Genomic DNA, 18,352 nt, shown 5'->3' with positions numbered 1-18,352 from the left:
AAGAACACATCTATGCTGTTTTACTGAAAAGTACATAATAGGCCTATACAGTATGTGCTATATATACTAACATAGTATTATATGTATATAATTATATTTAAAAGTTAGATTTTTAATAGTTATGTGGCTTTGGTAGGCTTTTTTTTCAACATTTTAAAGAAATTCATCACATACAGTAAATTCTACCCAACAGTCCTAAGCACAAGCACATGTTAGAACAACATTGTTATTGATGAACAGATATGCACTTGGGAAAGAGTTATGGATGTAAAGGTTAGTGCCTGTGAGAGCTGAAAGTAGTTCACATAGCCAAATAAAACAGTAAACAATATATCATATAGTTCCTTGAAAATATACCATTTTCATTAAGAGATGTAAGTATGGCTACAGTCCAGAATATTTCTCAACGGTATCATAAGAGCACTTGGTTTCACATTGATAAATGTGAAGAAATTAATCTCGGAGTAGAGGTATGGTCTTTGTTTGTGTAATGCACTGTATATACAGTATCTCCAAGGAAAGTCTACATACAGCAGAGAAGTTATACCTATAGGATTTTGAATGATCTGTCATATGATTAATTACACACAAATGACCCACATCTTGTGTCGACGGAAAACTATAAGTCAAGTTGTAGTGAACTAGGAGGCTGTTCCATATAGCACGCCCTTCAGAGTGATATGTGAGGTTATGATCAAGTACTGGAACTTTTTAAACAAGACATTGGGTTTGACTAATAGTCACCCGAAGGTACTATACTCAAAATCGGATGGTTAGATGTGAGTTGAGGAGGCAAAAAGGAAGATCACAAGCGAAAGGATGAGATGGGATCATGCAGCAATGCGTTGTGGGACACTGAGGGATAGCTGTATCCACCCACACACTCAAACACATACCAACACCGCTGTCCCTATAAATGCTAAAATGACGCATATACACAAAACATACATACACACCTTCCAAACTTGGAAATGATTTTGTTCTTGTTTGTTTTTCTGTTGTTTTGTTTAAAGGTGAAATGTGTAAATTTTCAGTGTTAAAATCCTCTCCATTTCCAGATTAATATGCAGCAACAGATATAAGGGAGCCATTCGTAGAATGATTCCTGTGGAAAGTATAAACACTCAGGACGTTTACATGCACTTTAAAAGTTTGATTTTAGTCAGACTAAAACAATAATTAGCCTGGAAATGTCCTTTAAATGCATTAGGCAGACTGAAATCATGCCAGTCCCATTTTTGCAAAGTCGGACTACCAGACCTAGATAATATGATTGTAGCTCAACTTTATCCAGCATCTATACAAGTTAATTGGACCATGATTGTCCTTGCCATTGTGCGCATCTTCCAAAGGACATATTTGAGCATTTTTGGTGTTCTTCCTTCAAAGTAGTTATTTTCTACTTCGAAATATTAAATTTCATGCCTGGAAAGGCAGCTGAAGACTGTAGCTTGACTACGCGAATCCTCGCCGTAGCTCGGTTATAACTGCGCATGTAAACATACTGTCTGTGGCTCTGTAGGGCAAAGAAAACATTTCTCCCAACAGAGACAAATTGGCTCAACAAATGGTGTGAGTTTGGGGTGAGGCTATCTGTTTGTCCAACATATGGTAAATATGTGGAGTGTTTGGGGAATCATTCTGTTTACTGATGCTAGTGGCACAGAAATTACACACTTCCAGCAGTTTGGTTGCTTCGATCAGTTTAAAATGTAATACAAAATTAAAGGGGTAGTTCATCCAAAAATGAAAATTCTCTCATCATTTACTCACCCTCATGCCAACCCAGATGTGTATGACTTTCTTTTTTCTGCACAACACAAATTATGATTTTTAGAAGAATATTTCAGCTCTGTAGGTCCATAGTGAATGGGTGCCAAAATGTTGACGCTCCAAACAGCACATAAAGGCATCATAAAAGTAATCCATACAACTCCAGTGTTTTATTTCATACCTTCAGAAGTGGTATGATAGGCGTGAGTGATAAACAGATCAATATTTAAGCTCTTTTATGCAAGAAATTCTTCTCCCTGCCCAGTAGGGGGAGATGTGCATGAAGAATGTGAATAACAAAAAACACAAGAAGAAGAATGTGAAAGTTAAAGTGGAGATTGACTTAGCAGGGAGGAGAATTTATAGTAAAAAAAAAAACGTAAAAATTCTCGCCCACACCTATCATATCACTTCTGAACACATTAACCACTGGAGTCTTACGGATTACTTTTATGCTGATTTATGTGATTTTTGGAGCTTCAAAATTTTGGCTCCCATTCACTTGCATTGTATGGACCAAAAGAGAAATTCTTCTAAAACTCTTCATATGTGTTCAGCAGATGAAAGAAAGTCATACACATCTGGGATGGCATGAGGGTGAGTAAATGATGAGAGAATTTTCATTTTTGGGTGAACTATTCCTTTCAGTTCTAACAGTAATATAGTGTTTCATCTTTTGTTGTGACAGCACAACAAAGAAAAGATTTAACTTCTCTGTGTGTTGGGTATATGCCCAAACTGAAAACTAAGAGACTGGTGGCTGTGGAGACTGTAACGAACAGGAATCAGACAGCTTTAGAGGACAGGGGAAACACTCAGAGACACCCCCAATCACCAACCAACCCAAAAAAAGAGACGGTAACAACACAATTACACATTCACAATAGATTATGCCCTTTTATGATAATCTGAGACTAGTTCAGAAACCCCCAAACTCTGTCTAGGTGTTGTAAAAGCGTAAGCCAAAAACTGGTCTCAGATCAGCTTTAAAGAGCAACCTCTGTTACATATGGAAACAATATTATCAAGTGCACAGTCAAAACCAAAATGTATAATGTGGTAACAGTGGCGGTGTCTCGTTTGGAAGGCTGCATGCTAGGTAGGACGCGTCCTTTGAAGGCTGCGGAATACCGAGCATCCTCCTTTAAACAAATCTCGTTTAAACGAGACGGTCTTCGTAGGACAAACGGAAACGGAATGTATCATGGTTGCTATGACAGCGCGCCACTCTTTAACAAGCGCAAGCGCTTTGAGTGAGAAGAGAACAAAGTCCCTTTAGAAGGGAATGTATGAGTTAAAATTTAAGAGAGTTATAATGTTGTAAAGAGACAAGAAAATAGATTTTACAGGTGTAGTTTTAGTTGAATACTTTATTTTAATTATATATTAATATAATTATACATATTATATACTCTGCATCCATCTACTGAGGTACTTCAACTTGGGAATTAACATTCCTTGCGTTTGAACATCATATTTACGGGCAAACTGGCGTCATTTCTTTTTTTTAGACATTTCCGTTGAAACAAAGAATTGTGGGTTGTGAGTGCCCATGAAGGATAAACCTCATGCATCCTCCGAATTCCCGTGAAAGAAGGTCGCATTCGAAGGCTGCATTCGAAGTGTCCTACTCGCTTTTCTGAAACGAGACAGCCTCGATGACGTATGCGGCCGACAAATGCGACCTCCGGAGGACGCAGCCTTCCAAACGAGACACAGCCAGTGAGTACTGTATGCAATGAACAGCATTTGTGAAATAAATCCTTCAGTGGAGCTTTCATTGAAACATTTGCGGTAATGATCTTTAATTTGGTTAATTTATGTTATTCTTTTTCACAGATTTAAATTAAGAGTGTTAAATAATGATTTACTCTTGTTGCTCATGATGAAAATTCCACTGATGGATTTAACATAAAACATAGATGAACAGCAGAATGAGCAATGAAAGTCCTTCAACCAGAAACAACAGAAATGTCACCACAAAAGTCAAAATCTCTTACGTTCAAATCACTCTAGAAAATGATAAGCAGGCATGAAGAAAAGGGGTAATTATAGAAAGAGATTATTACTGTACTAATATGGATAAATTACTTATTGACTTGTTGGAGTAATCAATGAAGTTATAACAGCTCTTAAGTGAATGAATTATTTGGAGGTCTCAACCCCACAATTTATTCTGGAAAGGTTTAGCACAGACTGGGCAAAGTGTATGTGACTAAAAGGGCACCTGATGGGCTTGTCTTACCGGAAGACCTTTTTCCCCTGACTCTCCTTTAGGTCCCGATTCTCCCTATGAAGGAAAACAAGTTTTTTTAGTAAACAACTACTTTTTCAATGTGCTCCTCATTCAAAGCTATTTTATGGCTTGGAAGCCATGGCAATATAGTGCATGAACTACGTTAATAGTCCTTTTGTGTCCCTTTTGAAACTTAATCTGAATAACCAACCAATTTCATTGCATGGTAAAGACCAGCCTGGACATTCTGCAAAATATTTCCTTTTGTGGCATATGCAAGGAACAAAATCATACAGAACTGAAACAATATGAAGGTGAAAAAATGGATCTGTTCCTTTAGTAAAATGTTTAAATGATTTTGAATACTCCCTCCCTGCTGAAAAAAACAAATAAACATTTTAAACAAGCCTATGATGGTTTGCTGGTCTTGGCTAGTTTAAGATGGTCCAAGCTTGTTTAAGTTGGTTTCCCATCCTGCTCAAGCTGGGACTCATCCCAGTCTGGGAGACCAAATAAGCCTAAGCTGGTTTAAACTGTATTTTAAATTTTTAGTGCTTTTTCATTCGAAACATCTTTCCATGGAAAAATGATTTTGATGAGGTAAGAGGTGGGCATCTTACCGGTTCTCCCTTAAACCCTCTCTCTCCAGGATATCCAAGAGGTCCCTGAGAAGTCAAATTAAGGGTTATATATGTAGAGTATAATATACAGTATGTGCAGGGAGTGTTGCATTGTGTGTCGGTTTTAGCTTGTGTTGTATAGTATATTTTGCACTCACTCTTTCTCCTCGTTCTCCCTTTGGCCCCACAGGGCCTTGCAAACCAGGAGCTCCTGGCTTTCCCTTATTACATGAGGAAGATATGACAGGGTTAGTTCACACATATTTATACACTCAGACAAGGGGTATTTTCCTCATCAGCATATAACTTACAGTCAGTCCGATAGGGCCTGGTGGTCCAATTGGTCCTGGAGGTCCTGCATGGGACAGAATAAACATATTTGAATACAACCCTCTGAGAGAACATCGTCTCACTTTAAGTCTTGTGTACATAAGGGCTGTGCTGACATGTTTCATAATGCAGTTCAAAACAACACATGATTAACATTATGGTGTCCATTGTGATACTCATATCAAAGAGTGTAATGTTTAACCATTGTGAATGTCCATTCTGATCAAATAAAATAGCTTCAGGGGTACTTCAAATTGGAGACATGCCACCCATAATGGCAAGTTCCCATAATGTTGTTATCATATTTGTATACAAGCATCTCTCATTTAGTTGAGTGAATAACTAGTCAAGGATCCTTGTAATAAAATACTTCAAGGCAATGGTTCTCAAATTATTCTTTTGGGTCACGCCCCCCTTTGAAACTAGAAAAACGTATCATATGCTCATAAAAAAAAGTATATTAAATAATAATAGTAACTCAACAGTCATAAACATCTTTAAAATGATTAAATCAGACAGCAGGGTAACTTGGATCTTGCGGGCTCCAGTGCAAAGAAACATTCGGGCCCCCTCCTTAGGGGGCCTTGGTCATTTTTCATCACCCCTCAGGTTTTTTTTTTTGGTCGACCATTGCGGGCCCCCTCTCACCCTGGGCCCTAAGGTGGCTGCCCACCCTGCCCTCCCTCTAGTTATGCCCCTGAAATCAGGCACACCGCAGGTTTGTAGGACCCTTTTTATAACTGTGATATTGTTATTTGATAGAACAAATAATTCAGTCACCCAAGACTCTAATCAAATATAGAAAATAGAGATATTTGATTCAAAGGACTGTTGCAGAAAAATCTGGTTGCAAAATCTATGACATCAAAACTACAAGCTGGTTAATAATGATATTCATGTAAAAGATGATCATGTACATTCTCATGCATAAGACGGTTGCTTGCGCTAAACCCTCTGGGTGCTAATCTGTTTTAAAGAAAAGACAGATGTAGAAAATCACTCTACAGCAGAAAAAAAGAGGCTGGGTCTGTTTTCAGAATTCAACATAGTATTCCCATTATGATAAAATGTTTTCACATCCAAGAGAGGGTCATATTTTATCTTGCTTGACATATTGGGAGAGTGAAACCCATTGTTTTTAATTACTTTTAAACAACGCACAATTTTTAGTCCAATGCAATTATGCAAAGTTGAATCTGATGACAATTTGTACTCTTGTTGCTGTCAATATGCAATTTGTAATGTGTGCAGTAGATATATGTGGAAGACACAGGCCAATATGCACACAAATTAGGTCATAAGAATTTAAAGGCCGGAATGCTGTGAAAAACAACATGATAAATAGGCATCAAGTACTCTTGCACTCAAATAAAGGCTAATTTACTAAATATAATCTAATTTTTCCCTCTCCTATTAAATCATGCTTTAAAAAAAACATAAATTAAAATTAAAGATGGTGCCCCTAAATTTAAAAGTGATCATCTATGGTATACGTGCCCAGTAATAAACAATTCTGTAAACAGGAAACAAATAAGTATCATTGACCTGTGGGTCCAGGTGGACCTGGTGGTCCATGTGGAGGGGTCACTTGGAGGTCAGGGAAGTTGTTATGGAGGAGGCTGTCTTTTTTCTGGCCTGTAATATTACAAAAAATATTAAGCTCTCAAGACTCTTGTTTGTGCAAGGTGTAATTTGTGGTGACCTAGAATACATTTTGCAAATTCATAATTTAGGCTGTAAATTGGGTGTCTGGGGTCAAAGGTCAGCTCACGAGGGCAACTGTTGTTCAGAGTGGCCAAGGCAGAGGCAGTGATGATGAAAAGAGGGTAATTATGTCTACCTGCCTGTAGATGGCACTGTTTAGATAAGAATAAACTGATGCGATTCCTAATTTTTTTGCAGATTGTAAAATGTTGGTACATTGCAAATTGTAATGCGTACATGAGCAAGTGTTACTCAACACAAAGCAATATTTAGCTAATTAAATATTTTAGAGCATAGCAAAACTAGAAAAAAATATTCAATAAAGATGTAGTTATTTAATATATTCTAAATGTCAATTTTCATGAATTTTAAGATTTATAATTTTTGTGACTTTTCCAGGCGTGAAAATCTTAATTTTAAAATTCCCTGATATTTCCAAGTTTTCCATGACTGGGGGGAGTCTGTATGTCAAAAATATTGGCTATGAAATTTTAATGTTCTGCTATTAAAACGAATTAAATGAAAGAAGAAAAAAAAAAAGGCCAGATGTTTTTTATTCTAATCTAATGATTATATTTGTCTCTCCCTTTTGCAAGGGCTTTAAATTTTCCCCGTATTATCTATTCTATCTGCAATCTTGACAATTAGATAAAACATTTTATACATTAGTAAAAACATGCAATAAATCCAGTATCCATTATTATAGTAAGTTTGCTGCAGTCAACTATTGCTAGTCTGTCCTATTTGTCTATTGATTCACTGATGTTTTGTCCCATCTCCTCTGATTCTAGATAACACATTCATAGTCTCACTGAAAGGCTTATGGCTTTGTAACTGCTGGCAATGTTCTCACAGCGGGCTGAGTACTGATTCAGTCTTTGGAATTACAAAGGCAGATTCCCATCTCCTTCTCTCTGCCTTTCTGTCTCTCTCTGAATCTGTCTCTCCCCAGCAGGTGAGTTTGCCACTGTAGACTCTTTGTAGCTGAAGGGTGTCCCAGAGCTCAGACTCAGACAGGAAACTCCAATAAGACAGTGTTTTTCTATGGAAGCCCCTTGCAGACCCTTTAATTGCCCTGATTACTTTGAAGATGGAATTACAGGGAATAGCAGTCTTAACCAAGTTATAAAGTTCTAAGGCCCCTAAATTTAAAATTCTCAAACTTTATGAGGTATGGACTGGCTTGTGTCCCCTTGAACGGAGAGCAGATATAAAACTGAGCTGAGGTAAAGAGTCACTCCGCTACATGGGCCAGTCCTCTTCAAGAGTGACGACACACATACTAAAATATTATTGCTTCTATTCTAAAACACTCCCTTGTGCTTAAAACTTAACTTAGTTTCAGTTTCAAGACAGCCCTCACTGCACACACACACACATTTATCCTGCAGATTTGGCCATGCACATCTGGAAGTGGTTGAGTGACATCAGCAGCAGACAGACAGGTCTTTTTTTTCCAGCATGTGACTATCGAGTCTAGCCTGTGTTACCTTCTGAAATTTGAATCAACTGCAGGGAAGTGAAAAGAGGGGCAAAATGGAAAAGAAATGCCCCTAAGTTAAAGTAATCCCTTTTTTCAAACCATGTCACTTTCTCTTGTTCTCACTTTTATAATGTCTGACTAATTTTAAAGCTTTCCATTTGCTCTGTTGTTACACAATGAGAAAGTATCAGTGAAAACCTCATTAACTAAATAATTAAAAATGTATTACTGTCCCATGACTGGCTACAACTAAGGTTTAGCTGTGCAGAACTGGCCTCTACTCACAAATAAAACAGTTCCACATTGAGAGGAACAAACTATAGTACATGAATGTGTGTCCACAGGCAACTAATCCAACTAGTGCTTACAGCAATATCATTTTCACCATTTTATAGGTGTGAAAAATCTGAAGAGCCACAAAGGAAAGCGCAGCACACATATTACTGAAGAGAGAGAGAAAGAGAGGGGGAGAGGGGTCCAAAAACAGACAACTATCCAGCAACTATAGCACACATTAAAGGTGCTGTAAGCGATTTTAGCATTCTGGGGCCAGTTGCATCAGCCATACGCAAGTTGCAACTTAGCCTAGTTGAGGCGTAAATGGGCATTAAGTCACAATTTACACACTACTTAATATTTGAGCATTGCAAATAAACTTAGGTAGGACGTATCTCCCTACGTATGAACTAAATATTTATGGAACCCTCTGACCAGGAGTAACAGTTGGAATAAAAAAAAAAAAGCAGACTGATTTAATGACATCAGTGAGCTCATGTTCTGTATGATAGACTTCAATCCTTTAGACATATACAGTATGATGATGTTGATATTTACACTTGTTTACATTAACAACAGAGGGTATTTTGTAAAAAAGAAAAGAAAAGAAAAGAAAAGAAAAGAAAAGAAAAGAAAAAGCTTGCTTCTTAGAGGCTCTTCAGCATGAATCTAATCTAACTGTGCACTTTCTGGGGTGCGTCGCCCGGTGTCATGTTTCATCACATACAAAATATATAGGATATTAAAATGTCCATTTTTCCAGCCTGTTGTATTAGTATTTATTTATTGCCCCTTATTAATTTTAGACACAGTTCCTGAATAATATTTTTTACATAGGCTATATTCTATTTATTAAGTCTACTTTTATTACGTGTCGTATTTCAGTGGGAATATAATTTATTACAGCTGACAGTTACGTGAGCAAACAAGTTTTGAAAAACCCCTCAAATATAATTTTGAAACCAAAACCGAGCAAAAGAGCAGCAATGTTTGTTCCTGTGGCTGTCAAATTCAACAGTGGCACAATAGTGCCCTAAACTGACCAACATTATGAATAGCCTCAATGATCCGCTTCAAATACAACACCATGAGAACGAGCAAAATGATTGACAGGTGAAAAGCGTCAATGTCCGCGGACACATTTTTATTTGCTGTTTACAAAGTCTACAGCTGTCACAGAGACCGGTGAGATATCTCAGGACATTTATTTCATTAATATCTTTAAGGGAGTAGGAATATTTTTTTGCACACTTATCCATGAAAAACTCGCTTACAGCACCTGCTTACTGGAACACTTGATTCTGATTGGTCAATTGTGGCATTTTGTAGCCAAATATGTGTAATATTTATATGAAAAATTATTTAATTAATGATGTATTTTAATTTGTTAATAAATAATTTTATAATATATATATATATATATATATTGTAAATATTTAAATATTTAATTGACCATTGTTTTGTGTCTCTCGTATCAGTCCGTGGTCTCTTTCTTCTCACATAATAAAATAATTTCAGTTAAAATCTATATGTAAATGTATTTATTTGGTAAGTAGACATGTAATAAGCGGTAAAATGTTCAGTCAGTCAGTCATTATCGCAAAAATAAACCGCTTCAGGATGATACAAGTCCCCTCCACTTTAAATTGGTGTCCTGATCACCCTGATAGGGTTTATTTTGGGATAAAGACCGGTTGACTGTATATTATCCCTTGCGTATAACACACTCTGCAAATGAACTTAAATTAAAGCATTTGTACTCATACCAGCATCTTGTTCAGGAGCAGGGGCTGGAGGTCCAGGGAGCCCAGGAGGGCCGGGTGGCCCAGGGAGGCCCCTGTCTCCTGGGAGGCCCGGTGGTCCCTGCGGACCTTTGGAGGAAACAAAAAAAAGTAGAACACTTACCCCAGTGACCACTCAATACAGGAAAAACATTCAGTGGTATGAAATAAAGATCACAAGGTGCATATGAAACAACTACCGGCTCCACTCTGTACCGCTCCCTCAAGGTATCTTTCCCTTGAGTATTCAATTATAAGGTGCTGCTGTCCTGCTCAGCAGAAAGGTAGCAGGAAATAGGAGAACATATAATGTGTCCATTTTTTCCTTTGCACACCATGTCGAGCAGCTGTATGATAAAAGGATTCCGAGCAAGATACAGGATATTCAAAGTCATAAAGGAGAACAGAGGAATTGAATGAGAGACTAGACTGAGGTAGAATGAGCTACTGAGTTTCGATACTTGACTGTTCAAGGAAGTGGGTTAATAATAGTGGAAGGACAGCAGTGTGCATTTGTGTGTGTGTGTGTGTGTGTGGGATATAATTAACAGGAGGGGGCTCATAATGTCCATGCACTGGATTCTAACAGGGAGATCTGGGAAAACTCAAATAAACACTGTTAAATGCCAGAGCATATTAGCTGGTGTGTAATAAATTAAAACGGTGTCTGTGCTGATTCATACAGCCCTGTGTGTGTGTGTGTGTGTGTGTGTGTGTGTGTGTGTATGAGAACGTGGTCGCTCCAGCTGGTTCCTTGTTGCCTGTTAGTTTTGATTAAGTGGAAAACCGTTACATATCATGGTTGGTGCATGAGAGCAGCTGTAGAGAAAACGTTCAATTATTGAACAGTTTTATCTGCTCTGTCTGTCTCCTGCTGAAAAATACAGCTTAAATCATCCTAAGGTGGTGTGACGAGGAGGAAGGCGGGGCCGGGCCGTGACTACGCATGCCCGGCCCCCAGTTGGGCTAATCAGCCGAGGAGAGGGATAAAGGCAGCTGGATGCGGCAGTTCGAGAGAGAGAGAGAGAGCGCCACATGCAGCTGCCGTGTGTGTGTTTATGTTTTTTTCTTTGTGTTTTAATTTTACATGAAATATTACTTTGACTGTTCAGCCAGTTCCCGCCTCCTCCTTGCACGACCTTTAACTGTTACATTGGTGCTAATTTCTTGCGGCGTGGGCAGGGTTGGGGAGTAACAAAATACATGTAACGGGATTATGTATTTAAAATTCAACATATAAGTAACTGTATTCCACTACAGTTACAATTTAAATCATTGGTAATTAGAATATAGTTACATTCAAAAAGCATTTTGATTACTGAAGAGATTACTTTGCACTTTATTGTCATTTGTTTCATTTAATATTTAGTCCTTTCAGATGGAAAACATTTATACATATAAATGATGCGATCCAAAGTGCATTTGAACAGCGGTGAAACATTTTCTTATGATGTGTTACATTCATACGAGCAGACAGAGAAGTAAGTTTGAAGTAAGATTGGAGCAGAAGAAATAGAAATAAACCTTGTGTAAATTGCCAGCTTTACGCTAAGCTAAAATGCTATTTCTAGCCATTTTACATGCACATGTTACCAGGCATGATCATATTTTTTTATCAAGAAAATTCACATTGGATCATAATTTCTTTTTTTCTAGTAAGACCTTTGATATTAGGGCAAAAATCTTATTCTTGATAATAATTTTTGTATTGTATTCCTGTAAAAATTACATTTAACAGCATGTATTCTGTAATCTGTAGTGGAATACATTTCAAAAGTAACCCTCCCAACTCCCAACAAAATAAATGTGCACACAGCTTGTGCATTAAATTATCCAATATTTAGAGCAGGCAGGTAGTCAACAGGGCTTTAGAAGAATGGCAGAGCAAAGCGCACACTGTATCATCAAAGGATATGAAACTCAGACTAATAAATTGTCAATTTATTGTTAAGAAACCAACTCCAGGCAAGTCAAATTGGTGTAATTTTCACACGTCATCTGATAATAGCAATAACAGAAAAATAAAACGTTCTTTTGTTAAATTGTTGTCTATTTGTATGGCTTTTGCTCTATGTGGAAAACAAATGTGGGATTGCGGGAACGGTCAAGAAGAAAATCACTGTGGTCAGAAAGTGGCTGAACATGGAGTAAAATTTCATTTGCGGGACAGAAACTTATGGGAGCAGGATTGAAAAACCAGTCCCGTGCAGACCTCTACTTTGAAGTACCTTGTAGTACCATGTAAAATAACATGGAATATAAATATGGTAGTGATTTAGTACTATGATATATATATCAAAGTACTATGGTGTAATGATACTTTGGATTTTGAATAAGAATGTGGACACAGGCTAGATGGGCAAGTTTAATTGGAGGTAGACTTTTGGTTGAATTTTGGTCGGTTCCTCACACAAAACTCTCATATGGCTTCAGAAGACTTGGAATATAGAGAATGAGTTGTATGGACTACTTTAATGGTGCTTTTATGGTTTATGGTGTTTTTATATATATATATATATATATATATATATATATATATATATATATATATATATATATATATATATATACTTTTTGGAGCTTGACAGCCCATGGTCACTATAAACTGTTGAATGGCATTCTCTAAAAATCTCTATTTCTGTGTTCGATGGAAAAATAACAGCACACATGTTTTGGACGCTACGTTGGTGAGTAAATAATGATGTAATTTTCATATAAGCAAGCTGTATACATATCTCATGTTCACTTAAGATTGGATTCATATGCCAGATGAGCCCTTTAGTAGGGTACTGTGAGGGACTTAAGACTTAAGATCACTCAAACCCCCTTCAGCCAGTCAGAGCTCTGGTTGAAGAGCCATCATACCTGTAGCCATGTTTCACCCATTATGACACCACTAAATTCTTTATTTTTATCTTTGAATCTTTGGGTGAGCGATATGCTAGTCAATGTGTGTGTGTGCGTGTGTTTTTAGGCAAACCCCAACCCTACATGCTGTGAACTAAAAAGGATTTTGTATACGTGCAGTCAAAGCACAAATATTTTGGCAGTGGACTTGGGGCTCAATGCTGACTCAGCAATTTCTGTAGGCTATATAGCGCCTCTCAAGGTGGTCCACATGATGAAAACCACATTCTTGCAAGTCAGCACGAAAATCAAGGAAATCAGGGGCTGTTATTAGTGGATACAATTATATCTACATCTACGATGTACAAAGACAATGTTTTGGATACTTGGCCAAGCTGGTAAATACAGTAAATAGTCTTCATAAGGCAATTCTATGTATTTCTGTGATAAGTTGCCTTGAGTCTTCTGTTGTTTTTAAACGTTCTTTATAAATAAAGTTTGACTTGACTTTAGTCAGAATGTGATTCCTAACCCACCAACCAACCAAACTGAATCAATAATTCCATTTGTAACTTTTACACTTATTCAGATGGTAGATGTTTAAATGCAACTTGCAGTGCATTCAAGTATATGATTTTATCAGTATGTGTGTTCCCTGGGAATAGAAGCCATGACCTTGGCATTGCTGGCACTATGCTCTATCAGTTGAGCTACAGGAACATAAGAAGGCTGGTTAAACAAAACTGACAGTAACAGTTCAGGGTACCTGGAGGGCCAGATGTTCCTTTCGACCCTGGAGCTCCAGATGGACCTCTGACACCCGCATCTCCTTTAGGTCCTGGCAGACCTCGAGACCCTGGTTTACCTACCGATACAGAGTCACAATTTTATGAGCCAATACACAGGTTTATGAAAACAGGGGTCTTAAACAAACTCAAATTCCCTGAGGGCCAGTAACCAGATGATATTCTCCAATCAGGGGCCAGCTGAAGTTTATACAACCAAGAATTGTAACTCTATATAGTTATTAACACAGTAATACAGTTAGCATTTAACATACAATGTACCCAAGCGGTTTTGACGTATGTGAGCACAAAGGAATGTTTGTTGTTATCAACTAGGCAACAACTTCACATTTACATTTGTATTTTAGGCCCACCATTTGAGATGTTTTAGGATAATGTACATATAGGCTATCTGGCCCACGGGTACAAGTTTGAGACCCCAGTATTAATACAAATATTTTTATAAGACTAAATTGAAATACTGAATGCTCAGTGAGCAGAATCAGACTTTAAAGTTCAGGCATGAATCAACTCACCATCTTTACCAGGTAAGCCATTTCTGCCTTTCTCGCCCTGTGGACCTGTGACAAACACATGTAAAAATTTACAGTTACATAGGATAAGGATTCTCCAGAACTGAGATGCATTCTCTGCTCTAGTTTGTAAAAAGTAAGACTGCTAGGCAAAAATGTCTTCCAAGCCTGCCATTAGAGTAGTCCCAGAGCCTGATAAAATCAGCGAATCAGTGAACAGTGAACAGTGAAGTGCCTGCTGGCAGACACAGTCCAAATAACACTGATGTCATCATGTGACCTCATTATCAGTGTCATCACTGCAGAGACAGGATTCTCTGTAGGAATAATTTATGAACTGATACATCAATAAATATGCTGAGTCACTCAACTTATTGTTCACCTTCCTCTTCTCTGTAACACTTTGGAATAAAACAAAAGTTTCTCTCCCTCAAAGAATCTGGCCATGGTCACATCCACCCTAGCAGTTTTTCTTGCAAGAACATGGTGACTGTTGAGACTCACTAATAATGCAAATTCAACAACCTTAATAAAACTATTGTATTATAAAAGTGAGGAAATTAATAAAGCTAGATTTGCGTTTCCTGAGGGAAATACCAGTATTTGCAAGACAGCAAAAGTTTTAGGAAAAATTAAGTAGCAGACCCAAATACAGTATAGACAGGGAGAAAGGGGGAAAGAGATTATTGTGATCATAATATTGATGATAAATAGATGCAAGAAAGAAAAGACCAATCACAATTTATTATACAAACTGATGTAAGAAAGAAGACCAATCACAATTCATTATACAAACTTTAGGTTAATATTATCTTTGTCGGTTGGAAAGAAAAGAAGATGACGGAGAAGAGATTTTTAAACTTTATTAAGTTTTTTAAATAAAGAATAAACTTTACAAAAAATGTACAATCTTTTTTTTAAAAATATATATTAAATAAATTCAAATGTTTAAAATCTTTTTCTATTTATATCTTATATATATATATATATATATATATATATATATATATATATATATATAAACTTGCTAAAGATGAATAAGATCTTGGCTGCAAGCCAACAAAATCTGACGTCACTGGCCTTGGAGAGAGTAGATTTAAGCCTGGCTACAGCGCAGATGAGATAAAGGAATATTTTGAGTTCAATACAAGTTAAGCCCAATCAACAGCATTTGTTGTATAATGTTGATTGCCACAAAAATGAATTTCGACTCGTTCATCATTTTCTTTAAAGAAAAGCAAAAATCTGGGTTACAGTGAGGCACTTCCAATGGAAGTGAATGGGACAATCCGTAAACATTAAAATTCCTTTTTTTTTTTTTTTTAAGTATATCCGTAAAGGGGTAAACAATATGCTTATTATGTTAACCTGATTTTAGTGTGATAAATTCACTTACTAAACTTTGCTGTGTAAAGTTATTTCCAATTTAAACTTCGTTGCCATGAAAACGTAGTGCTGTAATCCCTGAAACGACGTAAGAAAGACAAATTAAACAACTTTAAAGCAAATAATACAAATAAGTTTTAACAGAAGAATTAATGTAAGTTCTTTTATAAAAATTTAAGCTTTACATTTCTGCCTTTAAACCCTCCAAAAAATGTCTCCATTCACTTCCATTGTAAGTGCCTCACTGTATTATTTATTATTATTATTATTATTATTATTTATTTTTTTTTATTATGAGGGATGAATCAAAATATTTTTTTCTGGAAATCAAGATTATGCCACGAATGCTGTCGATTGAGCAACTTGTACTGAACCTGAAATATTAATTTAATCTGGCAGAACTTCATGCTAAACTAATGTCTTGCTCAACTTTATGCTAAGATTGGCTACTTGCCAATATCCAGCTGGTCGATCGCAGTGTTGACACAGTAACATGACATATTTGACAATTAGCTACTTAAAGTCTTCACAAGCCTCTTTAATGCCTCAATACTACATCTCTATGGCAACTGGCAACAATGAATTGGTGGGATTCAAAGCCACATGCACCATGGCATTCCCCCAAAATCCACTCACCACCATCAGCACTCACACTGTCCAGTATGCACATAACTTAATTCTTCTCTTATCTCTCCGCAGTGAAATCCCCAACAACTGTGTGGGAAGATAAATTAAATGGTGCATGGGTGAGTTCTTGCCTGAATCCAAAATCAAAATAGGAAACAGGATTACCTTCACATGCCCATTGGCTTATAAAGATTTGTGTGTAATTGCATCTAAATGGATCCAGTGTTGAAAAGTCATTCTGAATACCGTGCAAAAGTATGTGATTTTAACCATGGCCAAACGTGTGGCTAAAAGAGTGGGAGATATAGAAAGGACAAGGAAAAGAGTAAAAGTAAGAACTGATCAAAAAGAGGGAATGAAAGAGAAAGAGCTTTGTTTTCAAATAATCACTATGCTGCTGTGCATAAGCCTGAAATCAAAGTTTTTGTGTGTTTTGTTTGAGTGTGACTATGTATATGTATATGTAGGCTATAGTTATATATGTATATGAGAATGCATATTTGACATTAAATAATTTTGGAAAATTAACATCTGGACAGTTCAACTAAACAGTATGTACTTTTAGTCCAACTAAAACTATTAAACAGCATTTTGCTTTCATAATTCTTTTAGAATTATTATCCATGCAGCTTTCATTACCTCATATTACTTGAGAGACTACATGGAATATTTGTACTTATTAAAAATGTATTTGTCACACCGCATGACCATTCATGTCCATTAAATAGTTAAAGGTGCTAAATGTAAGATTGACAACAAGCATTTGAAATGGGTACTGCAGTCCAAATTTAAACTATTGGAGAGTTGTCTGTCCCGCCCCAGACTCGAAGCTCATGCGGGTTGCCAGAATGTTGACATGCAAATTAGCCAACTCAGCATCTGTTTTAAAGGATTTCTGGGCTTTAAGCTGTCTCCATCTTCCAAAGGCATCTCCAATATTTATCCTTGTTTTACTACGCCTCTGGTCATGGTGGTTTTAGATGGATGGTGAGGCTTTTTAGGTCGGGTGGAATCTGTTATCTCTGATCCAGTTCGTTTGCTGGCTTCCATGGCTGCAGCACGCAGTGTTGTTTGCCTGCAAACTTGTTCAAATCTGGCAACCCGGCGGTGTTGAAATACTATTGGTGAGTGGGCAGTTGGCGGGATCACACAGGCCAAAACATAAACAGAAATTCTGGCCCGGAAATGTAAGCGCAGCGTAGTTCTAGCGGGAAGACTAGCAGCTGTACATCATCGCACCATTAGCTAGGTAACTCCTAGCCAGTCACATGTAAGCCAATGCTTTATAAGTCTGCTCACAATCTATCACATTGCTGTTTCAGTGTGCTAACATGGCAGCCTCCACCACCCCACCACCATCAGTTGAGTCCCGTCCTACATGAGGGTAGGCTCCTCGCCCCTGCCTCCTATCTCCGGAAGGATATGACGGTTTCGAGTACAACTTCTTCGGACCGCCAGACGGGGCTTACGCCAAAGAGAGACATAACATTTCTGTTTTATATTCATCAAATTAATGTCATCTTAAATTTCACTCAAGTCTTCTTGATAGAATGGAAACTTCAAAGCAGAATATATTGGCTGTAGCACTGTTATCGGAAAAGCCAGTATTTCAACTTAGGAAATTTCCTAATTCTCTAATGACATATTATGGTCATTTTATGATTTAGTACAGTAAAAAAAAAATGACATATAGCACCTTTAAAGCAAAAAGTTGTTTAAAAATGGTGAAACATTTTAAAGAATTGGATAACAGTTACATGAAATAAGATATACACAACTTTCCCTCATATATTCATATAAATCTTAATCTAAATGTATTTGATTGACATAATAAAATACCCATGTGCATACATGTATGTAAATGTACATGTGTGTATGTACTGTATATGTTAGAAACACTTGTTTTGAGTTTCCAGCATAGAGCCATGACTAATCATTTTATGATAAATTATTAATCATTATGTAATGTAA

General features: G+C 37.0%; 1 protein-coding gene across 5 annotated transcripts in view; it reads right to left on the bottom strand.

Moving 5' to 3' along the window:
• LOC127439961 (EMI domain-containing protein 1-like) overlaps positions 1–18,352 on the bottom strand; it is a 123,440-nt gene that overhangs the window by 3,900 nt on the left and 101,188 nt on the right. For all 5 annotated transcript variants that reach the window (XM_051696283.1, XM_051696282.1, XM_051696284.1 and 2 more), the window contains 8 exons: positions 14,372–14,416; positions 13,817–13,915; positions 10,189–10,293; positions 6,505–6,594; positions 4,941–4,984; positions 4,788–4,850; positions 4,630–4,674; positions 4,019–4,063 (listed from right to left, as the gene is read on the bottom strand). In XM_051696283.1, coding sequence (XP_051552243.1) covers positions 4,019–4,063; positions 4,630–4,674; positions 4,788–4,850; positions 4,941–4,984; positions 6,505–6,594; positions 10,189–10,293; positions 13,817–13,915; positions 14,372–14,416 — 536 coding nt within the window. The remainder of the gene's footprint in view (positions 1–4,018; positions 4,064–4,629; positions 4,675–4,787; positions 4,851–4,940; positions 4,985–6,504; positions 6,595–10,188; positions 10,294–13,816; positions 13,916–14,371; positions 14,417–18,352) is intronic.

Source organism: Myxocyprinus asiaticus, chromosome 4 (genome assembly GCF_019703515.2).
Source record: "Myxocyprinus asiaticus isolate MX2 ecotype Aquarium Trade chromosome 4, UBuf_Myxa_2, whole genome shotgun sequence".
Taxonomy (NCBI): Eukaryota; Metazoa; Chordata; class Actinopteri; order Cypriniformes; family Catostomidae; genus Myxocyprinus; species Myxocyprinus asiaticus.
Note: the sequence above shows the minus strand (reverse complement) of the source record. Positions and strands in the feature narration are given on the sequence as shown.